Below are 27,835 nucleotides of genomic sequence, written 5' to 3' on the forward strand. Positions count from 1 at the left end.
CACCTTTAATTACATTTGAATTACTGCAACAATTACACACACACACAGTATCATCCTGTAGTGCATGCTGGGATAATCACACACAGCACGCCCTTGCAGAGTATGTTGGGAGAATGGCGTAGGCCGCATCCTCCTGCATTTCATGCTGGGAGAATAACACACAGACACATCAGAAACACATCGTCCTCCTGCAGTGCACATTGAGAAATAAAACACGCACACGCAGCATCATCCTGCATTGCATGCTGGGAGTATAGTACACAGCATCCTCCTGCAGTGCATGCTGGGAATTTGCTGCCTGTTACCTGGGGCAGATACACAGCACCGCTGGAAAAATTAGACAGAATCTCCCGCAGATAAGAAGGGATAGGAGACAGCGTACTCTGAGGGACAGCAAGAGACAGCTGAGAGACAGAGCAAGACACAGATGATGGACAAAACAACAGACAGCAAGATATGAATGAGACACAACTCAGACAGAAACCAAAAGGAAAAATCTGAGGTGATAAAAGAGATGCTCGGCTCACCTTCGGTCCCGGGGCTCCTGGGAGACCGAGCTCTCCATCTTCACCCTAAACACAAAGCGAAAGGTGGTATATATACTCCTATCACTGCCACGATATATACATCCCTACTATTACCCTGAGGCGTGATGCAAGGTGAGGTATATACCTACTGCCACAAGATGTAGTATATATACTATCTCTGCCACCAGGCATGGTATATAAACTCCTATAATTACAGCATAATGTGTTATATTCACTCCTATCATTACAACAAGGTTTGATCTACAGTATAGGACACACAGAACACTTCGCTCACCATATAACAACACTACAATAACAATCTGGTGCAAGGGAGAAGGCAAAACAAACACAGGTAAGTGACCACAAGGGGTCACTAAAGTCCCTTAGTATCTAGAGTGCAGCTAATAGGGACTTTAGTGACCCCTTGTGGTCACTTACCTGTGTTTGTTTTGATCTACAGTATGCCAGGTGTGGCCAACCTGTGGGCCACTTGGCATTTCGAATGGCTCGCGTGATGACAGAAGTCAGGGCCCAACTTTTACATCCACCCACGGTGCTCCAACTCCCTTCTACCGCCGAACAGGAGGCCTCTCCCCATCCCCAAGGTAAAATTCGTAGAGTTGGGGGGAATTGAGTAAGAGAGGAGGAGGAGGGATTGAGTGAGAGAGGAGGGGGAAGGATTGTAGAGAGAAGAGGAGGGGGGATTGAGTGAGAGGAGATGGGGGGATTGAGTGAGAGAGGAGGAGGGGGATTGAGTGAGAGAGGAGATGGGGGATTGAGTGAGAGAGGAGGAGGGGGATTGAGTGAGAGAGGAGATGGGGGATTGAGTGAGAGAGGAGGAGGGGGATTGAGTGAGAGAGGAGATGGGGGGATTGAGTGAGAGAGGAGGAGGGGGATTGAGTGAGAGAGGAGATGGGGGGATTGAGTGAGAGAGGAAGAGGGGGATTGAGTGAGAGAGGAGATGGGGGGATTGAGTGAGAGAGCAGATGGGGGGATTGAGTGAGAGAGGAGGAGGGGGATTGAGTGAGAGAGGAGATGGGGGGATTGAGTGAGAGAGGAGGAGGGGGATTGAGTGAGAGAGGAGATGGGGGGATTGAGTGAGAGAGGAGGGGGGATTGAGTGAGAGAGGAGATGGGGGGATTGAGTGAGAGAGGAGGTGGGGGGTAGAAGGACAGTCGCTTGCCAAACAATGTGTGCCCAATTAATATCACACCTGAAAAAAACTTCCTACCATAACCACAAAGCGGGGTATATACATACCCAACATTACCACGACACATAGCATGCACACTCCTATCATTAGCATGAGGCGTGGTATATACACTCCTTCAAACATCCTGTGAGCTAGTCTGTATATTCAGGATGGAAGCATGGCACTAATGGTACAGCGAGTCTTGGGGTGAGTCTCATTTTTAACATTAGCTTCCTCAAACCTTAAGGCCGGGGTGCGGAAACCTTTCAGTCTGCGCCCACCTGCCTGCTCTCCGTCCCTGCTCGCCCCCCCCCCCCTCTCCCCCTTTACCTTTTCTCCGGCGTCAAATGATGCTATGCGGTCATGTGACGTCACAAGACACCCGCGACGTCATTTGACGCCGCGTTGCCATGGCAATGCATCGCCCGACGCCGTCGGGGACAAGGTAAGGGAAGTTACAGAGGCCTCGCGTGGTCCCCCCCGGCATTTAATTTAAATACTTTAGGGAAGAGCGCGGGACCTCTGTAAGCACCGTGCCCCCCCCCCCCCTCTCCACCCCCAGAAAATCTTGCACGCCGCCCCCCCCCCCAGTTTGCACACCCCTACTTTAAGGTACAGTCGTGTTGATGATGAAGACTGCGGAGTTACCGCACTCTTCATCATCATCATCATCATCATCATTCATCACTACTAAGAACCATAGAGGAAGGTTCATCGTGGGTTGAAGCAGCACTTTATCGGTTACATATACATTTATTTATTATTTTATCACATTTGTATTATTCCTATCACAATCATTTGTCACAATATTGCACTACATATGTGTTATTTAAGGCCTTTTGGCATTCTTATTCACTACTCACTACCACTAGAGCGCCGGGTGATTCTTTGTTCACTTAAGGCACAGTCCCAAGTAACCAGCCTTCAGAGTGGGGGAGCGTTTGTCAATCAAGTGTTTCGTTTGCTCTTATCCCACCCTGTCCTTTTCGGAGAGTCAACGAAGATACGGGGCAGGGGAGAGAAGGTGCTTTGCCTGTGCAAACTCTTGTTGAACACACAGTGATATCAGAAAAAATGGAGCAGAGGAAGTTAAACCCCACCCAAGTCTCAGATCACCATGTTTACAAAGGTGCTTTAAAAAAGGATTTAAAAATAGGTGCCAGCTTTTTGTTAAAAAGGGCATCAGGCACCCAGATGTGATACTTAAACACGTGACTCAATACACTCGATTCAACAAGGATGGTTTTGTTTTTGTTTTTTATATGTTGGGCCTAAAACTCTAAAGGGCTTATTCTATACTGTATGTGCCGGAGCTGATGGTTGAGCCGTTTTCAGTCAAAATTCCCAATTGAATTCACTGGTAAATGTTGTCCGAAACTAACCTGGTCATTCGCTTTGGCAATTAGATTGAAACTCATGCACCCACACTCGTTCTCCAGGTTCATGCACAACTGCAATTAAACTAAAAGTGCAAACATAAGAACTGATATTACAAAATATATTAATATGATGATCTTACCCGCTCTCCAGTAAGTCCGAGGGACCCTGGGATTCCATCTCTTCCAGGGGAACCCTAATACGTAAATTAACAAATTAAACAGATAACCTAACAAATAATTCAAAGCCCCCCCTCTGCCCCCCAAATACTCTCATAGGAAGGATGTGGTTCAGTGAGTAAAGGCTTTGACTCTGTAAACAATAACACTGAATTTGAAGCAGGGGAGCCTGGTTCAATTCCTGGTGTCAGCTCCTTGTGACCTTGGGCAAGTCACTTTATCTCCCTGTGCCTCAGAGAAACATAGATTGTAAACTCATCTGGGCAGGCACCATGTGCCTATGTGCTGCGTACTGCATGACTGTAACCAATGATACTGCAATTGTGAAGTGCTTTAAGTCCCATTGGGAGAAAAGCGCTATGTGAAATAAAGTTATTATTATTATATCCTCCAATTACTAATACATCCTTGTGTACCCTAGAATATACTCTAACCTCCTCCTGCACCCCTCAATATACTCTTACATCACTCTGGAATTCTCGCTCTCATATCTTCTCGCACCCCCCCAATAGTCTCACATTCTCTCCCCCCTTCCCAAATATTCTCACATTTATCCAAAACCCGAAATACTCTCACACCTTCTGCACCGCACCCCCTTCAAATAATCACCCCTCCAAATAATCACGCCTTCACAGAAGACCCCACAGCACAATCATTACCGGGTTTCCAGAAGGGCCTGGAGCTCCGTCCTTTCCTGGAAGACCAGGCAGTCCAGGGGGGCCTGGCATTCCTGTGCTGTTCATCCCAAAGGTTCCTGGCACTCCTGGTAATCCTGGAACACCAGGAAGACCCGGGGGTCCAGGCAAACCAGGTGGTCCCTGCAACAGGTCAAATGTCAGACAGTAAGACAAAGACAGAGCAAAACAGTATAACAATGTATGGGATGGAAGGTCTCCCGAAAACACAAAAACCCTCACCCAGATCACAGGTGTTCCTCCTGCTTGGACAACCTAGGGACCAGGAGCCTCTCAAATACTCTAGTTCTACACCACTTGGCCAGTATTCTTAGCAGGTTAGGGATCCAGATTTGAGGGACGTCACTGGTAACCCTACTCTAGCTCAGTGCTCAACCACCATGGAACATTCAGTCAATGTGCACTCCACTTACTCACCTTCAGGTTCTCCAAATCCCCACCGTATCCAGAGCCCTCCATGTCAATGAACGTCTGAAAATCAAGAAGAAGTTGCTAAGGGCAGGTGTACGTACATATAGAAAGTGCATATATAAAGTACATACAGTATATAAAGTACATGTCACCCCCAAATGGCTCTGTTCCTCAGCTTATGAAACCAGGCACCTACCAATTTATCCACTTTGGAAGCAGGGCCAGGGGCGCCCGGTAGCCCAGGAGGACCCCGCATGCCGACACCAGGATCACCCTGAAAGAGCACACATTATATTAGACACACACAACATATATTATATATATATATATATTATATATATGCCCCTTCCAAAAGAACTCCTCTCCGGCCTCCCCCTAAGGACTTTTTACCTTTCCCCCAAAGGACCCAATTCCTGCCCCCTCCACAGAGGACTCATACCCCCCTCCCCACGCCCCCAAAGAGCACTCACCTTTTCTCCCTTCGGCCCGACGTCTCCCGGTGTTCCTGGGAATCCCTGGGGGCCAATCTCGCCCTGCAGTGAGATAAAAAGTCACATATGAGATTATAATTGAATTTGTATTTATTTATTTACCAGCCAGTGCATGCAATGCTTTACAGAGATAATACACAAGACACAACACAGGGAAGAATAATACAAATAAGTGCATAACACAGTAAACATTGTGGGGTAGGAATTTCTGCGCTGAAGAGCTTACATTCTAACTGTTAATTGGAAGACATACAATGACAGATCTAGAACATGAAGTGGCCATTTTATGGGGAAAAGTATGCAGGGGTCATGTGGTCATTTTACAATGCTATGAAAATGCTACCTTATAAAGTTGTCTTATCAGGTAGGTTTTGTAGACCAGGAGACTCGGTACAAAAAAAATGGTTGATTGAGAGAGAAAAGAACCCCTCATAGGTTGCACTCATGGAAGACAACGGTTGGGTGGGAAATGTAGTATCCCAGGGTCTCAATATCCCTATAAGGGATACTACATTTTCCACCCAACCGTTGTCTTCCATGAGTGCAACCTATGAGGGGTTCTTTTTTTGGCTGATTTCTCTCAATAAACCATTTTTCGTACCGATACTCATTATCTTCCCTTTATATATCTATGCTGTATTTGGTTGAGCGACAGGTATATTTCTTGCATACATGAGATCAGGAGAGACACAGAAGGCTGGATAGTGAGATGAAGAGCATATTAGAGACGGGGTCAGTATGGGTGAAGTTCTTCAGGTGGAACATAGCAGTAGAGAAGCGTGGGACAGAGAGAAGACAACCTTGTAAGGAATGCAGAACGTGAGCAGGTACATAGCGAGATATGAAAGCAGAAATATAAGAAGAGTAAAGAGCATCGAAAGAGAGATGGTGATGTGCAATTTAATGGAACGTCAGCCAAGTGGTCAGAGTAAGAGAGAGACAGATCTGCAAGAGAGTGAGATATAAATAGGGAGAAAGCTGAAGAGAGGGCAGAGGCAGATCTCTGAGAGTGTTATAATTCTATCTAGAGAGATGTATATATATTGAAAGGTAGAGAGCTGTGTAGGTCCAAATAGGTCCAGATAACAGAAGGTTACATTAGTCAAGATAGGAGAGAATGAGGTAGCACAATCAATTTGCATAGATTAGACTATTAGTTGTAGAGTGACATAGGAAAGATGGGGTTGTATGAAGATGTGCTGGCTGAGCTGAAAAGAAAAAAGAGAGAGAACGATAAAAAAAAATAAAAAAAAATTGTAACTTACAGATTTTCCATCCTCGCCAGGGTCACCCTGATATTGAGGAGGAGGAGAGAGACATTGTCATTAGAAGAGCCCACACTGTTCCCTCGTCCTCCACATTCAATATTATGAGGGTTATTTACTAAAGATTATCAAATATAAGGAATACCATTAAAATTGATTACAGCTTTTCCTTTTGATAAAGAATCTCCTTGAGAAAGCACCACTGACGGCATGAAACGCGTGGGAGGAAGAGCTAGGGTCTCCATGTGGATGTTCACATTTTTATGTAGCCTAATAAAGTTTTTTTTTTTTATTCAACTTTGGCTGGTGGGTTCCAACGTTTGTTCCGGTTTGGACGTCATACCGATCCTCTTTCACCCTTTCCTTTTGATAAACCTGTTTCAATTCGTTTGTGCTGGTTTTACCCCAGTTTTGCAGTCGGAAGACTTTTGTGAACTACCCCCTTTCCTGCCCAATTTATGCCCCATCCAGTTTAGTTTCCTGGAGTTGCTCTCGTTTGCCCTGCAGATCACTTACTGGTTCTCCATCTTTTCCTGCGAGTCCGGGTGGCCCTTGAGGACCCGGAGGCCCAGTGATCTGTTGCACCATTTTCCCATCATTTGTCTGCACTACAGAAGGTCCTGAGGGGCCTGGTGGTCCAGCGGGACCCTGGGACCCAGGTTCTCCTTTCTGCCCCTTGGCACTAGGGTATCCAAAGCCTGCACTGCCCTGAAGAGAGATCCAGAGACTTGTTAGATCAGGCCAAAGACACGAAGGCCACCAGTTAATACATAAAGAAGAAAGATGGACACTTCAGCCTTCATTTCATTTTATTGTGCCATAACGCATAACCAATATTTTGGCTGCTCCCAGGCAGCCTTTCTTAAGGCAGTGACTACAATCAATAGACCAACGAACTAAGGCACAAAGAGAGTGGGTACTCACCTTCATGCCATCTTCTCCTTTATCACCCTGTAAAATAATACCAAGTAAACTTTTTGATTTAAAAATATTCATATACGGTAGGTCCTTTGTTTTCAGATCACTTCTGGATTCAATCACATATAATATACAAACAAACAGCACACATTGGCAGAAGCAGCAGTTAGAGACTGGGATACAGTCCGACCCAGTGGCCTTTTGTATGGTTTGCAGGGAAAGTTGGGAATAACTAAATCCCAAGTGAATCAGAAGCTCGTCGGGTTTGAGACGGACATTAACACTATCGAAAAACAGAAATTAGTGACACTCACAGGAAGAGTTACAGTGACTCTGCGCTCGCCAGGAGAGCGAGTGTGACACACACTGACAAGTTTTATTTTGCTCACTGGCTGGACATCCCCCTTATTTAAATTATTATTGTCCACATAGCTTTCAACAGACTCTTTAAGTTCACACTTTATTTGAGCTTCAAATATCACTATTTTGAACCTTTAAAAGCTCAGACAGGGCCAGGAGCCAAACACGCGCATTGTACACTTACCTTTTCTCCTTTGCTTCCCTCTGCTGAGCTCACACCGACACTGGCGTCTCCTTTAGGGCCTGTCGCACCTCTGTCACCCTTCTCACCTTGATCTCCCCTCTCTCCTTTTGACCCTGGCACAGCTTCCACTACATGGGTGGAAGAGCTTTATGTTAAACTTTATCCAAGAGGGAAATGGGAGTTCCTTGCAGGCTATGAGCTCCAGTCCTGAGGTGCTTCTCATGGGACAAGTAGGACCTCACATCCCTGCCTCCCGTCTTGGTTGTGTGTCATACGGGAATCGGGTCTCTGAACTGAAGCCAGTTAAACTCTGCTGACCTTTCTGGACAGAACCGCCATACAGTGGCTTATTCTTGTTAGCTGGTGAAATCACCTCCTTACCACCTTTTATTTGAAAGGATGGAGAAAGAGTAACTTCGATAACAGGTGTATCATTTTTCCGTACCTCACCCCTTTCCTAGAGATAAGCTACACAGACCAATGAACTCTCTATAGTGCCAGACAGACAGACAAGTGATCTCATTATAGCCTTGTAATGGCTTTTATGAATTAGTAAAACATTTGAATGAGAAAGACAATTTTTTTAATAACAAACATCAGCTATATTGTGGATCACATCTTCTCTCTGGTCATAGAACATGCCTCACTTCTAAGGATTCTCTCTAAATTCCCTTATTTATAACACTGTTCAATATAATGTGATACTATCTTATACAATGGTCATATGTCTACATTTTCCTGTAAAATAACACAACAAACCCTACACTAATATCTATACATATATACAAACAAACTAATTAGCACCACATACACAATTGTATTTAACTAGTCTTGACTGCTGTTTCTTTTTTCATTTTGAAACGTCCTTGTCTCCTGTTAAGTTAACAAGTCTCAATGAGTCTTTCATGGTGTTTGATGTTCCTCACTGATCTTTTCGATGCTGGCCCTGCAGCTGGGTCATCTGGTTGCATGCCCTTTCCCTCGTCATCTGTTTTGGTATTACTACAGAAAAGCCCCCATTTGATGTCTGTTCTTCTAGACGACATTATCCTTAGTTCCCTTTGATTTGCACTTGTTCTATGATCGTACGTGTCTGGCGCCAGGTACTGTAGTGCCGACGAGTATTCTAAAACAAATCTGGGGCTATCACCAACAAGATCCAGGTACATGCTGGGTACATGCTGCAACATTTCAGTGACATTTCTGCAGACAGACAAATGGCCAATCGGATTAACAGCGGGGGTCCCTGGCAGTCCCAGTCAAACTGAATGGGACTGCCAGGGACCCCTGCTGTGTTAATCCTATTGGTGAAACGTACGTAGGGTACGTGTGACGTCAGCAAGCCTGCGACGTCGGCTGACTCGGAGTGGCAAGGGAGTCCTGTTAGTCTGAGCGTTTCGGAGACTGTAGTCGTGGACAGCAAGAACGCTCAGACTGTGTATGCATTGCACCCCTAGATAGATCCTCTCTGCACTCTGCCATCAGCTTCATTATAGCTGATTACTGGTCAAAGCACCACAGAGGACACTTTCCTCTGCTGTGCAGTCTCCAGTATTACCTAACTGGGCATTTAAGTAATCAATGCCCAGTGGTGGAGGGGTTATTATACCCACCCACTTAAGGTTTAGGTTGTTGTCATATACACCTCTTCAACCTAGACAGTTGGTTAATTACCTAAGATTTTGCAGACTTAGATATTATGGGAGATATGCAATTTTCATGAGAAACCCAACCAATAATAGGGTCTCAAGATATTCAGGGAATTCTCTCTCTGTTCATTTAAACAGGACAACTGTGATAAAAATAAACACACATACACGAATTTTGTTGTGGTAGAAGTTTAATTATATTGTTTTTGCAATATCATCAGTCACCCTTGTGTAATCACACTCCGATTTTTATTATATGTTCACGTGTTTGTTTTGTTTTGTTCCATATCCCGTACACTTCATTTTAATTACGTTAATAAAACCGAGTTTTAATTTTTTAGGTTTGTGCCACTACCTCAAGGGGATACTTTCCTGTCTCACCTTCCCATATTTCGCCTTCCCCAGTGAGCACCACCCTTCGCGCTAGTGTTCAGGGATTTTTAATTATCTAGACACCCTCCCCGTCATGTGTTAGAAGCGAGGCTTCATCTTTTTGCCCCTCGGGGCATTTGTATACTACCAATTTGAAGTGTTCCCTTTTTATAGTAAATAATGGGGACTCAAGCGCACAAAAAAAGAAAATATGAAACCATATAATGTTGCAACATACATGTATAACAGGGCCCCCCCTGGGTCCCCTTACCTCCGTTTTGGCAGCGGATGTGTCCGGCAGGTGCCGGGAATGATGCAGGGGTCAGCGGCAGCATGTGCTCACATTGAGGAGTGAGTGGAGGCCATGCCAGTGGTTTGGTGAGGCGAATGAGTTGCCAGAGGCACCCAGCGGCTCCTGGTAAAGGGTGCCGCCATCTTGTTTTCTATTGCGCATGCGCGAGACCCAGCACATGCGTGGTGGCACTACAGAGCAGTGACCAGGCAGGGAAGGGCTCTGAAGAGAACTACAGCTCCCAGGGTGCATAGGGGCAAGGCACCACATGTTGCAGGAGAGCCAATAGGGTGGCCCGAATCCTCTGCTTGCCAAAAGATACATTTGGCACGCTAGAGAAGCCATGCCAGTCGGAGCTGGGACAAGGAAGGGGTAGGTTGTGTGTGCAGGTGTCAGTGTCATCTGTACAAGGCCACATACCCCCTGTTAGGCCCCAGCTAGGCCCAGACTCCCCTCAGCTTGTGGTTGCTGCAGGGACAGGCCCATTGATAGGGACACTGCCCCTGTAGCATTACAATGAGGGACACAGCCAGGACGCAGTGGCATCCTGGCCCCAGGTGATCTGGGACCAGATACCTGCTACTATTACAAGACTCTTAAAGGTGGTACACTCCACGCGGGACCCACCCAACGTAGAGGCGGAGGCTTCACAGATACAGTCGCTGGATCTGTGGATCCTATCTTCTTCATATGCGCGCCCGGGTGTGGACACACCCGGCAGGTGCCTCATCTCATCAAGTGCACCAACATTACACTGGCCAGTGGGCAGCGCTGTCTCATACACGTGGGAGAGCGAATGACTCTGTGGACACTACAGTGGTTGGGTGCCCAGGGGCACCTTAGTACTTGGGGTAAACCCTGCGAGGGTAAGGACATGGTGCAGGGGGGATCACAGTGAAGGGGTACGGCCCTGCGAGGCTTGGATGTTTTGGAGTGTGATATTATCTTCTGTTCAGTAAAACGGTTATACTTACACAAGTGTGTTTTGTTGTATGGGTTCCTGTAACGGGGTAATTCCACATAGTAGAATCCCGTACAGGTGGAGGCGCTACCGATCATCGATTCAAGTATACCCCAGGTATAGTATAGGGAACGCCTGTCTTGCGCTCTGGAATGGACTAGAGATGTGCAACACTTGTGTGAAACGCGTCAGAGGACTTTCTCTGTCTTGTCTACCACTTGCTTTTGTTTACAATAAAGCCTTTTTCATTTTTGCACCTACTGGTACCCTTTTGTCTTTATTTTTTCAACTTTTGCTGTTCTGGATCCTGTTTGAGTGCCCTGATTATTGCCATCTCTGCTGCCGATACCCCAGGTATAGCAGCAGCAGAGGCTCAGGTTTCCAGTAAGCCACAGGTATCACACCGCACCCACACACACCGTAGTCACACATCTCCCACAGGGTGGGGGAAAGTGTGTTACACATGGTTTCACTTTTTATGTGTGTGTGTCCTGGAGTTCCCATTATTTACTAGATATTGTATTTGGTGTGAAAAAAAGTGGTCCCCTTTTTTTTCCTTTTGGATTTCCTTTCAGTAATATTCTGGAGTGCTGTTCAACACTTATGTTCCCTTGTTTTAGCTTTATTAAGATCTCTAGGATTTCGTCTCATGTAAGTAATTCACCATATCTTTGATGTGGACGTATGACTGGCAAGACTATTATCTGAATTGTATGCTCACCTGGTTGCATGTGTTATTATGCAGTGGGTAAGGCAAGTGTATCATATTTTTTGGCAAAATCATTTAACTAAAACTCCACAATTAACTGAAATATGAGGAAATGGTAAAGATGGGCAGGCTTTTATGCAGCATGATATAGCTAAGAAAGGGCTAATAAATCATGAAATGTTGGATTTTAGTGAATTTGGATGTGCGTTGATCTTGTGTTTTGTGGTTGCTCATCTGACAAGCATTCAAACCCTTGAAACAAATCTTTACATTTCAAAATGAGCGTCTCATTACTAGACTCAGAGAAATCCTGTAATGAGAGTACCAGCTTTGACAACTTGCGTTCTTCACATGCAGCCAGACCTATAATTGGTGTAACAGCCAGAGGTACCACAATAAATCAAAGCTTTATATGGTGTGTGTTTTTAATACATCTTCCTTTCACTGGTATATCTATTCCAGAATAGCCTGTTTGTTTTATTTGCGTTGGTCCCAATTTTGGCTTTGTTTTCAGTCCCTTATATTCTTTTTTAGGCAGAATGGTAATCTGAGTTTACGTGTCCAGTTTCAAAGGAATGAGTGATTGGTCATTGGTCAACAGGGCCAGACTTTGACCTTCCGAGGCCCTAAGTTATGTCACGTTTAAGAGGCCCCAAAAATTAGAAATAGATTTATTATTCTGACTGACGGGACCATTGAAAATATAAACGTGAAACAAATGAATGAAAGCAGTATGCCAGCATTGTTATATACAAAAAGATGACGGTGTGCGGTTAAAATGAACAGTGTTTGCACATCACATTCATTTTAATATTAAAACATTTTCATTCATGATTTTTGGAGAGCAAAGTCATTGATGACGTCTACAAATGTTAAGCTGCGAAGTTTGTCACATTCGATGCACAGGATGCTTAGGGTCATATTTGAATGAAAATGTCCATATTTAAAGAGAATCTTCCTTTTCCTATATTGTCTTTATTTATCATCTCATTGTAAAACTTGAGATGCATATATTTTATCCTATTTTTAGGCCCCCTCATACTGTGAGGCCCTAAACTGTAGCTTAGTTAGCTTATGCGTGTCAGTCACTGTTGGTCAAATCCATTTCCGCTGGTGTCCAGCAGATCTACACACTATTCCCGAGACAGATTGTGTTTATCTGCATGCACTTGACTTTTCTGCATCTGCAATTTACAGCACTTTGCAAAAATATTCTTTTTGCTAAATCTTTGACAGGGCGGCCCAAAGGCTACAGATTCTGTGGGGTCTATAGGTGCTATCTCCTGCAGTGGCTTTCTTTGTGTGGGATTTTTGCTTAGGACATAGATAACCCTATTTTGGTGAACCTGGCTCTCATGCTTGTTTAGTTTCTGCTGCCCTACATATCTGGAGAGTGGTATCTGATGTTAGAGCTGCTTCCACATTTTCCTTGATGCTTGAAATGATTGAAACCTCTGATTAGAGGTTCTGTCACTTCCCAAGTCTTATCGAATTTCAGTAATTTAGTGACATATTGCCCAATGGTTTCATCCCTTGTACCTGCTTCAAACATAAAGCTACAGTATGGTAAATATCCAATGCTTCCCAACTGCAAAAAAAAATACTGATGTTTTGAAGTCATCATCTTTCTCCACCGCTCCAGCGGCTGCCAAATTCAGTTCAACTCTCTGCCTGAACCGTTTCCAGTTCTCAACAACAGGGGTGCGCAAACTTTTTGAGATGCGCCCCCCTGCCCGGGAGCCGCAGCGGTCGCGCCCCCTCCCCCTCCAATGACTGTGGCAAATGACGTCGCGGGTCATGTGACGTCACGTGACCCCACCGCGTCATTCGACGCGCGTCGCCAAGACCCGGCTGGCAGCAGGTAAGTGAGTTACAGAGGCCTCACATCTACCCCGGGAAGAGCGCGGGGCCTCTGTAACCGCCCGCGCCCCGCTAGAAATCCTCCCGACCCCCTGGGCTGCTGCAGGATGGATGGGAGTTACAGTACGATGCACGTTACAGTTATTCTCTTTAATCTTTACCAGCCAGTGTGGTTTTATTTTAGTTTAATTTAGTTGTACAACAGCTTCTGTAGCTTACTGCCCCACTTTGTAGGTCTTCTGCTTCGAGCACTGAAAACAATACAAGAGTGACCTCTCCTCCTTATCATTCAGCACTTCTGGGACTATGTCATGATCTGTGTGGGTTTATAAAGCAGTAAAGCCTTTGAATATGAAAGACAAACTTGTTTAATAACAAGCAGCAGCCCCGTTGTGGAGTGCTTTTTCTTTCAAGTGGTATCACATAACAACAACTCTCCCTGCCTCATTACAGTACATCACATTCTATACATTATTATCTTATACGATAATGGCTTTAGGAATCACAAACATCACAAAAACAGTTACTTGGGATCAGTAAAAGCCAATACGATCGGAAACCTTAAACATTACCAACACCAAGCTTTTAGCTTTAATTAACCTTATGACTCAAAATAATAAGTAACCTGGATACAGGATATAGATACAGGAACCAGTACTCTTGAATATTGTGAAGAAACAATTTTATTGGAGATCAACATTTCGATCCCCATCTTATGTATGTATGTAAGTATGTATCTATGTATGTATGTATGTAAGTATGTATCTATGTATGTATGTATGTATGTATGTACGTAAGTATGTATGTACGTAAGTATGTATCTATGTATGTACGTATGTATGTATGTATGTATGTATCTATCTATGTATGTATGTACGTAAGTATGTATCCATCTATGTACGTATGTATGTATGTACGTAAGTATGTATCTATGTCTGTATGTATGTGTGTATGTATGTATATATGTATGTATATATATATGTATGTATGTATGTATGTATGTATGTATGTATGTATGTATGTATGTATGTACGTATGTACGTATCTATGTATGTATGTATGTAGACAGGCAAAAAGTTCTGCAGAACTCTCTGGTGAGTTTCCAATGTAAAAAATGGAGCAACGTTTCGGACCTCCCTGTCCTTTGTCAAGCCCCTACAACAGTGTGCCTCACACTGGGTTTAAATATAGTGCATTAAACATTGTAATTAGGTGCCAAGAAAGGACCGGGAGATCTGAAACGTTGCTCCATTTTTTCCTGTACTTCGCCCCTGTTGTTAGATTGATGCAATAAACCTTTTTGACATTGGAAACTTACCAGAGAGAGAGTGCTGCAGATCTTTTTTCCTGTCTATCGTTATCGCTGGATGGTGATCCCGGCTACACTGCTAGCACCCTGCTCCTAAAAAGAAGTTATTTGTCCTACTCTTGCCCAATTAGAGTGCCCTGAACATCGTTTTGTTTTTTATGTATGTATGTATGTATGTATATGTAGCCAGGTCTTCCCCTTGTCCCCTTACCTCCACTACAAGCGGGGAACGTGCAGAGCCAGTAGGGAAGACGCAGTGTGGGCGAGCGGGTAGCCGACATCTCTCTGAGGGCGCGCCATCTTGATTTGTTCTGCGCATGCACAGTACAATTCGCGCATGCGCAGTAAGGTTGTGAGTGCGGCGGCCATCTTGCTCCACCCTTGCGCATGTGCAAAGGGTTCCCCACGGCAGCCATTACACCCAGGAGCTCCGCATGGGAACTACAGCTCCCAGCAGCCTCAAGGGCTGATCATCACATGGAGCGAACCAGCCAATAGGGCTGTAGTATTCCCCTTGCAGGAGATAGATACATTTGGCGCATCTGCCAGTTGGAGCTAGGGTAGCACAGGATAGGGTGTATGTGTACAGGGGTCTGTGACTCCTGTACTAGGCCAGATTACCCCCAGTAGGCCCCAGCGAGGCCCCGAGTCACCTCACCTTGTAGTTACTACAGGGACAGGCCCAGAAGATAGGGACACTGCCTCTGTAGCCTTACAAAGTAGGGACACAGTCAGGACGCGGCTGCATCCTGATTACAGGTGGTCTGGGACCAGACACCTGCTGCACAGAGACTATCTTCACAGTGGGACACTCCAACCGGATACCACCCCACGCAGAGGCGGACTCATCCCAGATGACTTCATTGCTGGATCAGCGGATCCAACCTACCCTGGGGTCGGAGCGCCTGGGTGCTGGAGCACCCGGTAGGTACCTAACTACACTAAGTGCACCAACCTTATACCTATTCTTGTGGGCAGCGCTGTCTCACACATTGGGGTGGGTGGGTGGGGGACTCTAAGAACACGGTGTTGGGAACACGGTGGTGAGTGATGGCCGTGCGAGGCTTGGCATGTAGCTGTATCTTATTAGCATTTAGTAGAAACCGTTAAGATAGACACGTGTTACAGTAAAGGTTATCATTTTAATCCGTGTGTTAGTATTATTGATTCCTGTGAGGGGCTCCTCCCACTACGCTGGGATCCCTCGCAGGTGAAGGTGCTGCACCAAGACTGTTATTATATCACCCCGGGCTCCCCTTGGCGGAGGCTTGGGAGAGAGAGAGAGGAGAGAGAGGAGATAGAGGAGAGAGAGAGAGAGAGAGAGAGAGAGAGGAGAGAGAGAGAGGAGAGAGAGAGGAGAGAGAGAGGAGAGAGAGAGAGGAGAGAGAGAGAGGAGAGAGGAGAAAGAGAGAGAGAGGAGAAAGAGAGAGAGAGAGAGAGAGAGAGAGACTGGAACTTTGATATTTAATGAAATTATAGGATATGAGGTTTTACAGCAGATAGAAAAATGGTCAAACTAGGCCAAGTGGCTTTTATCGGTTTACTCGATGTCCATGTTATACACCGTCCACTTCTGCCACTTATTCAGCCTTTTCCATTAAGAAGGCCCTTATTGCACTGCTTCCTTGCCAAAGTCTGTACACTCTTCCCAGTATGAATGCACACACACAGAATTATTACCAACTCAATAAATGAAATACATTTCATGGGTAATTGCAACCCAACAATGACATATCTGTATGGCGCATGTATTAGAAGAGCGGTCTGACCTGCTGATATGATCAGCTTCTCTTCCAGGAGGCTGGTTGAGCCCTGCTGGGTGTTGACACTCAGGGTTTTCTCCACAGGCGGTTTACGGATGGGAGGGACGGTGATGGGGGCCCGTTCTCTGGGGCGCACGGGAGGGGACGTCACCTGGTACAGAAACACAATGACACAAGGGGCACTTACATTAATAATTAAATAATTATCCAAGGCGTACACTGACTAGTATGAAAGCTGGGACCCTTTATATCACACTGCTCAGCATATTACATTCTCCGTCTTACTATTTATAGCAGGATAGACAAATGGGAAGACGTTTGAGAGCGAAGGTACGAGTGGCAATAAGTAGCACTAAATTGTTCCCGTCGGATGCGGAACTAGACTATAGTTTAAACAAAACGTAATCGGAGGTGAGAAGAATTAGAGATGGAGGTGGGAGGGGGTGTCGTTTTCTTAAAGGTGACACGATATGAACAAAATGCAATAGCTAGCTCAGTTTATAGGGACCATTGTCAATCAACATGTACAGCTAATCCCATATCTAGTCTCTATATCCCCCCGCCGTAATCCCACTCTGTGAGTATATATCGCCCCATGATTCCAGCCCGACCTTATAACCACCTCCTTGTCAACCTTGGCTGTTACTATATTCTCCCCATGACAGCCTACCCCTATATCTCAGACCACCCCCTCTCCGCCCCGTAACTCCCACTTGTTCTGGTTAGTGCCTTACCCCTTTTCCTTCCAGTTTTTCTTCTATGCCGCTGCCGAAGTCTCCAGAGACCTGTACAAAAAGAAAAAAGGGGGGTTGTGAAGACCTAGCACAGTTAGGGACAGAACCTCCCCCCTCCCTCACTCCCTCACTCACTTAGTTAGTTATACTCACTACCAGCTGCACATTGCATAGCCAGCAACCAACTGCGCTCTGATGAGACCCAAAGGGTCGACCCAGCTGTCTGAGTAGGTTTACTGGCTATGCACTTCTTTAACCCATCCTGTGCTGCACAGCTGTGTAATGGATTTTTTTTATCGCGCGTTGATGGACTCTCGATTATCTTGCTGGAGACACTGTCTTTCCATTGCTCCGTTTTGATTTTCGCCAGGTCTGACTCACCGCATCAGAATCATCTCCTTCCTCCTCACACTGATGTTCTGCTGATCTGGGGTCACCTTTGATTTTCAATTCTGCAATTACACCCTAAAAATGAAATAGAAATGAAATTGGTGAATGTATTAGTTCCTGGTAAAACACTTTTATAAATAAATAAATGAATCAATTCTACTGCCCCCACCACGGAATGTGGCCAATACTTTGCCATATGGGCGATGGGGAGTGTTCATTTGTTACTTTCAAGGAAATAAGTGTCTTATGTGGTTAGAAGTATTTGGGACCAGCTCCTCCTTGGACAGCTCATGAATGAAAAGGATGCTTCTGTTAATAAGGCAACTTGTCAATGATAAGGTTGTTCCTATTAGGAAAACTCAATAATAAGGTCGCTGCTATTAGGATAACTTGGAAAGTATGAGGCTGCTCCTTTTAGGGAACCGTCTTAATAACAGGGCATCAGACCCTTGACACAACCCCCTGCAGATTTGAGGGGTCTCTCAGAACACACACACACACACATATCCTCACAAGCACACCCTTCACACATAACCCTCACATTGCACTTCATTTCTGTAGCACATGAGGAACAAACTCACTGGGGTAACAGTTCACACTGCCCCTCCGCTGGAGTCTTGCAATGCTGCCTGTTAAATTAACCTGCTCATCGCTGTAAAGAAGCAGCAGATTCAATGCTTTAAACAGAGATTATAACTCGGATCCAGATAATCCTTTTCCTTCCGTACTTGGGGCTTAGATTTTCTTTTATTTGGTACATAAATAAATAAAATAAACAGCTCCAAAAATTCAATGAATTAACCTTGTCTCTCTCATATGGGAGATATGAGCCAGATTGCTCCCTGATTATTGTGTGCTGGTTGTATTTGTGCAGTTGCAGCATTGAGCCGCCTGGGCAGGGTCTGAACAGCAGAAGCCATCTGGCTTTACTGATTGTAACGCAGGAAATCTCTTTACATCTATATTATTACAGGTTTGGAAGGTGAAGAGATTTCATACTGCGGGTTAATGGTATCCTTTGCCATGAGGCTTTCGCAGCAGATCTGCATGAGAGAGAATTTGTGCAGCCAGAAATATTACACTCCAGTGTGTGTTTTTTGATCAACATGAACAAGATATGTGACAGCTGGTCAGGGCACAAAGGCGACAAGCTTCATGGAATCTGGTTGTGTATTAATGTTTGCACTGCAGTTAATTTATAAACTCATTCTCCTGCCAACATTGTTACGCTGTAACATACCCACATATTACTTTGTGGCGCCCTGAAAAGGTAAGAAATCTCAAAATGGATCCAGGTGCAAGAAAATTCAGCTTGTAACAGTTTTCTAACACTACTAATTGTGGAACCCCAAGTGTGTTACTAACTCGAACCTTGTCACTGTAACAAAGTTACACAGAGGAGTGGCTCAAACAATGAGACTGAGATTGAATCAGGGGAACCTGGTGCAATTCCCAGTGTCAGCTCCTTGTGACCTTGGGCAAGTGACTTTATCCCTCTGTGCCTCAGGCACCGAAAACATAGATTGTAAGCTCAACCGTGTCCGTAAAATTCCTATGTGCTGTGTACCGCGCACTATACAGTACTGTAATTGTGACGTGCTTTGAGTCCCTTTGGGAGAAAAGCACTATATGAAATAAAGTTATCTGTATTATTATTATTATTATTATTAAAGTTCTCTTTAGGAGTGCATGAAGGTTTACACTAAATGTACATATTATTGAAATGACTAAGAACCAGTTCAAATCAAAGAACCTGCACAATGAAAAGGCTACATGGATGACTGCCCATTAGGAAACACATATACTACTTTTCTGTTATTTATTGGTTGAAGTAAAACATAGGTTGTCATAAAATTCTATTACAGAAACTACTGGAGCTAGGAGCCACTGCAAATCTGAGATGACATTGATTACCCCATTCATACACTTCAAGGTCCCACAGCTGTAATTGGTGAGATTTATGGGTTATGGAACCAAACTCTGATTCTAGTGAAACTGTATTGAAGTACCTATTCTAAACAAATGGGTGACACTTCAAATAAGTGACACTCAGTCTAAATGAGTGCGTCTTGATTATCCTGTTAAAATGTCAATCATTCATGAGCAGCTGAGCCATAGAATATACCCAGGTGGATTATGGCAGGATTGTAACCAGAAACTTCTTCTAATGTAATTATTGCTATCCTGAAATGTAATTGTGGTAGGTAGGAGCACTTCCTAACTATGACACAGCAGTGCTAGAAATATTTAAAACTAACATTCAGTAAAAGCTTTCTAAGTGGTTCATAATAAACTCAAATATTTATCCAAGGTTTATTTGGATATATTATCTTGGATTAAACCATTTCCCAAACCTAAAAAAAAAAATATAAACCTCAACCACATCATGACCAGGAGGTTTACATATTTATTTACTGACTATGTACAGTGCAATGGATCCTGACCCTTCTTATCCTGTTGGCAAGAACTTGTCCATACTTGAAGTCAAATCAGTCCAGCTGACTTGTCAATGCCTCAGCTGTTTAACATCCCATAGAAATCCTAGCACTCCACACTAATTATCACACAGATCCTTCCATCCTCAATACTCAATTTCCCCTTTGTCTGACAGTGTCGCCTTCATTCCCAAGGAAGAAACGATTGCTTTGTTCACATTAGTGCAGAGAAGAGATTCCAAACACATTACTCAGATTTCATTTATTTACACCCCCGGGAAACAGTCATCTGAAAAACGTTAAAACAGGCAGATACGGGGGGAGTGTTTGAGAAAGGAAAGAGCAAGACCAAAAGGGTGTGTGTGTGAGACACAGATATCAATAGACTCATACAGTATAGTTAGATAGACAGATAGAGAAACTGACATACACTTGCCATTATCCCAGGAAATATTCTAGCACACTACCTGTACTATAAAGTCATGCTAGGCCAAGAATGGAGCACTTGGAAAATGTCGTGCTGTAGACTCTTGTGGCACCTTGTTCTGGTCATGTTAGAGAGACTGGCACCGCATGCAGAAGAACAAATACATAGTCATTTAGTAAGAGATCTACTGCTATGAAGCAAGCTCATAACCTTGGCTTGATGACTCATTAGTAAAATAACCTCTTTGTGACCCAAAGACTCCAGTAGCCATATACAGGAGCTAGTCTCCTGATTAGCAAGTGGTTAGTTCATGCCCTTATCAGTTTATACTGTTACCCTTGCAAGCCCTTTACCTGATATCTGTCAGGATCAGCCCCTCCTGCTTGAGCAACAAAGAGCCCAGAACCGTCCTCTAGCTCCATCTCATCAGGTGATCTCTCAAACCGGACCCTCTCAAGCTCATCGCAGTCCATAAAGAGCACAACTTCCTCATCCTCCACGCTGATTGCGAAGCGTGTCCAGCGATTCACCAGGGATGGCACACTGAAGGAGGCTGCAGCATAGGAAACCTGTGAACCAGGCTCTGTGTAGTAGAAGATTATCTGCTGCTTTCCATCCTTGGCATCAGACAGCTTCACCCCAATGTACACAATGGACTGAGAGGCATCAGTGATAGCAAACAGCATGCCAGCCTTGTCAGTGGTCGGTTGGACATGGAACAGGATAGAAAAGTCCCTATACAGAGGACTGGGGAGATGATACTGGGCCACCTGCCCTGTATTGGCATCTGGTCCAAATACATAACCAGGATTCTTATCAGGCCCAAAGATTTTGGTGATCTGTTCCGGTGGAGGATCCCCAATCAGCTGCAAGAGGCCAACTTCTGGACTTAACCTCTCTGAAACAAAGAAGAAACACCAGTAAAAAGACATTTGTGTGGTATCCATCCCACTAATCTGGTCTGTTCATGGATCTGCCGTTACATGGTCTCTGTCTAATCAGGCCTGTTACATACAGAAATAAGGAGCTACAATTCTTACCGAGACATCAGACAGGTGGAGCGAAAGCTGTTACCTAAAGACACCATTAGCTACATGTGTTACATACAGAGATCAGAAGAACAACTGTTACTTACACACATAAGGAGCTACTCCTGTTACATACAGACACCATAATTTACAACTAGACATAGGCATATACACAGCTCCCACTTACAACGTGATTTAGAGCTTTTGCATTTTAGGCTATCTGCGGTTTATTTAAATGCACTGTAAAAGTGATAAATCTGTACAACATTTATTGTGTTGAGGAATGACATTAATCTTTCCTGTTCCCTGGTTAATAGCTTAACCGGGCTTCACTATGGGAAACAGAAGAGGGAGGAAGAGACTTTACAAATTAAGGACACTGTCAATTGTTACATGTTGAATGGGGAAATAATGTAACCCTTCCCCTGGTTAACTCTTTAAGCAATGCTAAATCGGGAACTACGGAAATAGAAGAAAATATCGATGTTTGCCTCTTTTCCCATAGAGAACTTTCTGCATTTCTCGCAACTTGTCCCTGGAGACTCCGCTTACAAAATCTTCATGGGAAAATTCTGGAGTGAGAGAAATAGCTGAAAGCTTAATAGCCCTTCATTCAAAATGTGACTTAGCCATGTATAAAGTGTCTTTCATTTGTACAGATGTGCTGTGCTGGATCTGGCTTATTTGGATTTCTGAATGATCCCACCACAGAACCCTCCCCATAGCTCCAGAAATCTTTCAGCAATTTCATGCAGTTAGTAGCCAGTATCTTCCCCATTAGGCACCTCGGACATATGTACTTATGTAGGCCAATCTGTAGGTACAGATTTAGATTGAGTGTGGAGTTTCATCTTACCATTTCCTTTAGTACGTTGGCTCCAACGCAGCTTGGTCCATGCAGCGCCCCGAGACCCAACACCTCCATGTGTCCACCTGCCTGCCCTGCTATACCAGCATAAACCCAGACAAGTAGAGTGGCCTAAATCAGCAGATATTTTACCACCCTCTCCCCGAATGCGCTGACTCCCCCTCTCTACCACACATGGATATCCCTGATGTACTTAGACTGTGAGAGTTGGGGTAAAGGATTCCTTACTCCACGTGTTCTGTCTCCTGCTTTTATCCCTGTGGGGTACTTTTATACAATGAGGATTAAAGGTATATGCTGCACACCAAAAAAACGGTGAATAATCCAGGTTATATCCGGTAAAGAGATGAATCGAGGCACTACGGATTTTTGAACAAATGTAAACTTTATTGTGCCTTGATGCCATTTATTTTCGGCCTTTCTATTGGCTTATTTCCAGTGAAGTGGCATCGATTCGCTTGAAAAAGGCCAATAGAGGCCGGAAATATTGTGTATTCACAGCACAATAAAGTTGACATTTATTCAAAAATCCGTAGTGCCTCGATCCACCTCTTTACTGGATATTTTTATACCCCTGTATTTTGAACTGTCTTAGCATTTTAATTATAAGTGCTATGTTGTTGCTATAAAATAAAAACATTGACTTGGGGAAGAATACTGAGCTTTGCAGTTACAAGAGCACAAGATGACAAAACGCACAGCACCAACCCCCCCCCCCCCCCCCCCACAGACCTACACTCCCAGGGGAAGAACCAACTTGAAGGGTTACTCCAACATTTTAATTTTATGGGAACAGAAAGACAGCAAATCTGTGGAAAATTAACCATTTGTTTGCTTCCCTCCACAAAGAGTCATTTTATACGTAAAAACATCTGTTTATACAGCTGCTGCCTTACAAATTGGGAACAGCCAGAGAAGCAAGAATACTCATTTTTTTAAAGTGCTGCACCCAGGAGTCTGCTTCACAGTTGCACACAACCTCCCTTTCTGGCTCCTCTTCCACATACAGTTCCAGAGAATTATACATTGCAAAACATAATAATGAGGCACTGTTGGTACTGATGGTTGCTACCATCTAAACATTGCTTCAGTTTGGAGAAGTGCCATTGTAGAATCCTCATTCGCACTAAGAGATTGTCTAAAATGAAGAAGAAACCATTGAACATAGATGGATTAGGCTGAGTGCTTACAATTATGCATCTGCAATAAATGTATCCGTCGCTACTGCACATTTAAACAAAATTTGGAGGGAACTCAACTGCAGGTATAGAGGAGCCTCTACTTCAGTGTTTTCCAACCTCTTCCTTGGTTAAGGAACTCTACGTGAAATTCTGAGGAACCCCCAACCCTTACAGCGCATCGGACATCAGATACATTGTAAATTCTTTTATATTTTGAACAATTTTAAAATTACCTAAAAATTACAGGGAACCTTTTAGGGATGTCCCGGGAATCCAAGGGTTCCTAAGAACCCTGGTTGAAAAACACTGCTCTACATTAAGGGTCTTGTTACCCAATATGTTCTGAATTTTTCTTTTTATGAAAGGACATCACAATTTATTTTTATAAATGTAACGACATTAAATTTGGATTAGAGACTTCAGCCGTGCGGCGGCGCGCGGAGGCTGAGGGAAAGCGGGTGCTTTCCCTGGCCTTAGACCGTGCGCCGTCCGGGGGGGTGTCGGAGGGGGGAGGGGGGGTGCTGTGACGTCACGGAGCTGGTTCGCCCTCATTGGCGCAGAAACTAACATTTTCTTAAGATACACGCGTCCGCACGCTTGCGTAAGCGTGCGCGAGCCCCTGCTAATGCCGCTCTCATTGCGGCTGCAGGGGCTCACTGCCGAGCAGCAGCGCGCCTCAGCACGGGTCAGCGCCTAAGCGCTGACCATGCCCGAGGCCTTACGTAGGAGGCATTATCTTCCCTTTGGTATGTTATGGCGAGTCTCATAATTCACATTCTACCACGAAGAGTTCACACGACTAATATTCGGCAACAGATTGGGAAGATTTCAGACTACAATGGTGCTCTGTTAGTCCCTGGCAGCGCAGTTATCTTCAGATGCCCGCACTGCCAGAAATGTACACCCATGGGGCAAACATCCTGCACATAGCTAATAGTATCAGTAACTGAACTAATTACCACTGAGAAGAATGAACAGCTGCACTATCTGAGAAGACAGAGCATCTCGCTACGGAAACAAGTGGCTGCAGCTGGAATATTCAATCACATAATGGAAGCGTGAACATAAACTGTACATAGCAGGCTTAACCGACCGCAGAACGGCCTGTCTTGCCCCAGGTCAGCAGAAAATGTCAGTCTTGCCCTATGTTTTAGATCTCTATTTTCATAAAATTATTGGAGACCAGGAAAACTGCTCCGGCTCTAGTAATAACACCTGGATGGTTACTACACAGATACAAAAGGCACAGATCCACAAATAGTGCTGCGTTTTAGCACGTATTTACACCTAATTCATATCAATGGGAGAAAAGATGTGCTAAAGCTTAGCACCCTATTGTGGTTCTGGGCTTACATTGGTTATTCATGCGTGTCCAATTTTGCACAAACCTCTTATTCAAGTCAATGGGAATTTTCACGTGGTAGTCTCCAATGGGCTCTACCAACTTTAATGAATAACCCCTAAGACCATTGGCCCTACTTTAAAGACTAATAAAACTAATCTACTGTAATTCCTGAGGGTTATAGCCACAGAGGTTGGCACAACAAAAAAGTATGCATAAACTTGGAAAGGATCACCGCCTGGTTGAAAAACAACTTATTTGAAAGTATATTTATATCAGCTATACACTCTGCTTATTTCTACATATATACATATAAGGCCTCGGCCATGTTAGTTGCTTGCTGGCGGAAGCGCGCTGAGGCGCGCTCCCGCTCAGCACTGAGCCCCTACAGCCGCAATTAGAGCGGCTTTAGTAGGGGCTCGCCTGCGCTTCCGGGTCTTAGGGGAATTTAAAATTCCCCCGCTTGCCGGCGAGACAGGCCGGTCACGTGAGCGGTTCGCCCAATGAGGCCGAACCAGCTCCGTGACATCACTGGCCCGCCCCCGGCCAGTGACGCGCCCACCCCCGGCCCGCCCCGTGCCGGCCCGCTGATGGCGCGTGCGGTAAGCAACCGCAAGGCCAGGGAAAGCACCCGCTTTCCCTGAGCCTCAGCGCGCCTCAGCGAGCAAGCAGGGAGCATGGACTCAGCCTAAGATGAGTGTGTAGCGGACATAAATAGAGCTACTTTAGACCCTTATATTTTCAAATATCTTGATTTTTTTACAAGGCGGTGGATGAGCAGGTAACATGAGGTCGCTCTTTAGAGACAAGCCTTCTTTGGTTATATCCCAATGATTCTTAGGGTTAGAAATGCGGGCACTGCGTTCTTTAATTTAAAGTGTGGAAATGCAATAGAAATCCCCAAACAAATATTTCACATTAAAGCAGGAGTTCTTCGGAGCTGAACCCCATTCATTTCAGCTGCGGGGACCCCGTGCTTCCGGAGATACACACTCCGTATGGGGCGCCGGAATCTCTGCAGCCTGGGAACTTGCAGCGTTTAAATGTCCCGTGTCACACAGGCCAAAGGGGAAGCCGTGACATCACCCCTCGCAGCGTCCTATTGGCCTGTGTGAGGGGGGACTTTAAACTCCACTGAGATCCCGGCACCCCCTGCGGATGAGGTATGTATCTCGTCAAGCAGGGGGTTCCCGGAAGCTGACATGAATGGGGTTCAGCTTCAGAGACCCCCTGCTTCAATCCTAAAACATCATTATTTAAAACATGTTTAATTAAAGCCAGCAATGCCACCTGTCGTGCAGCTTTATACCCACAGTAATCATTCTGTTTGCAAATACAAATGGTCTGGACAGCAAATCTTTGCTTCTCCCCAAGGAACTCTTCCTCTGCGACAGTAGATATGACGACCACATAGAAACAAGACAACCCTCTGGTGCCGAAGCCAAATCTTCTGTCCATCTTGCAAGAGTTGTTCACTACCGGGCCTGTCCTGCGGGAACCTATTTAATGGACATTCCACGGCGTCTCTTTATTAAAGCCTCTTAGATGCAAAAGCAGCGCTAAAAAAAACAGCACCAGATTTAATCAGCGGAAACCACGAGGATGCTTTCATTTGGCCTGCACTCCACCTAGTGAGATACCGGGGAACACACCTGGGAAATCTGCCAATTGTGCTCATTTTAAAATGTCAAATACATTCCCGGAGGGAACTAACACCAAACGTGAACTAGCTTTAAAGATATTGAAAGATAACGCAGCGTTATCCTGAAGTAACGTGACGTTTATTAAGGAATAAGGCGTTAACTGGAGGAAAATAACAGCCACTCCTCTTTTAACTTAACGTGATGTTATTTGCCCCGATTTTACGGAGCTCAGTGAATTTAGAGAACTCCAGTCCTCAACTCCCGCCCTCAACTCCCGCCCTCAACTCCCGTCCTCAACTCCCGTCCTCAACTCCCGTCCTCAACTCCAGTCCTCAACTCCCGCCCTCAACTCCCGCCCTCAACTCCCAACTCCCGTCCTCAACTCCCGTCCTCAACTCCAGTCCTCAACTCCCGCACTCAACTCCCGCACTCAACTCCCGCACTCAACTCCCGCACTCAACTCCCGCACTCAACTCCTGTCCTGAAGACCCCCCCAACAGGTCGAAGACTGATTGAGTGACGTGTGCTGAAGCAGGGATATCCTTAAACCCTGACCTGTTGGGGTGGCGGGAGGGGGTGTTGAGGACTGGAGTTGAGCACCACTGGCTTAGAAAATAGTGATTCCGCTGCAGCCAGGGATTTGGGGTAATGACATGAATGATCTAGATCAGGGGTGCACGGGCTGGCGGTTTCTTCCCCCAAGGCATTTAAATGAATGCGGGGGGGGGGGGGATCGCGTGAGGCCTCTGCAACATCCCTTAACTTGTCTTCGGTGACGCGTCGCCATGGCGACGCAGGGCCAAATGACACCGTGGGGCCACGATGTCACGTTGCCATGGCAACGTGCCGTCATGTGACCCCGCAGCGTCATTTGACGCTGAAGACAAGGTAAAGAGGGGGGGGCGAGCAGGGGGAGAGCGCAGGCAGGGGGGCCCAGCAGGGAAAGTTTGCGCTCCCCTGATCTAGATCAGGAGTGGCAAATTCCAGTCCTCAAGGGCCACTAACAGGTTAGGTTTTAAGAATATCCCTGCTTCAGCACCGGTGGTTCAGTTCGAAGACTGAGCCACCTGTGCTGAAGCTGGGATATCCTTAAAACCTGACCTGCTGGGGGGTCTTGAGGACTGGAGTTTGAGCACCTCTGATCTAGACCTTTGGGTACTTTATACCCTGTGACTGCCCAATCATGTCATGCTCACCTCTGACGATCTGATAACTATTTCCCAGTCCTGCATTGAATGCTTCTCTCATTTCTTACTACTACAGTACAACCTCC

At 45.2% G+C, this 27,835-nt stretch overlaps 1 protein-coding gene across 3 annotated transcripts in view; it reads right to left on the reverse strand.

The window, feature by feature from the left end:
• The window catches only part of COL18A1 (collagen type XVIII alpha 1 chain), a 137,729-nt gene that overhangs the window by 33,687 nt on the left and 76,207 nt on the right, over nt 1–27,835 (reverse strand). For all 3 annotated transcript variants that reach the window (XM_075607421.1, XM_075607418.1, XM_075607419.1), the window contains 14 exons: nt 20,854–21,398; nt 17,630–17,713; nt 17,249–17,299; nt 16,521–16,665; nt 7,600–7,727; nt 7,062–7,088; nt 6,654–6,845; nt 6,138–6,164; nt 4,852–4,914; nt 4,578–4,655; nt 4,388–4,441; nt 3,935–4,093; nt 3,239–3,292; nt 528–572 (listed from right to left, as the gene is read on the reverse strand). In XM_075607421.1, the coding sequence (XP_075463536.1) occupies nt 528–572; nt 3,239–3,292; nt 3,935–4,093; nt 4,388–4,441; nt 4,578–4,655; nt 4,852–4,914; nt 6,138–6,164; nt 6,654–6,845; nt 7,062–7,088; nt 7,600–7,727; nt 16,521–16,665; nt 17,249–17,299; nt 17,630–17,713; nt 20,854–21,398 (1,652 nt within the window). The remainder of the gene's footprint in view (nt 1–527; nt 573–3,238; nt 3,293–3,934; nt 4,094–4,387; nt 4,442–4,577; nt 4,656–4,851; nt 4,915–6,137; nt 6,165–6,653; nt 6,846–7,061; nt 7,089–7,599; nt 7,728–16,520; nt 16,666–17,248; nt 17,300–17,629; nt 17,714–20,853; nt 21,399–27,835) is intronic.

Source organism: Ascaphus truei, chromosome 7, assembly GCF_040206685.1.
Source record: "Ascaphus truei isolate aAscTru1 chromosome 7, aAscTru1.hap1, whole genome shotgun sequence".
Classification (NCBI taxonomy): Eukaryota; Metazoa; Chordata; class Amphibia; order Anura; family Ascaphidae; genus Ascaphus; species Ascaphus truei.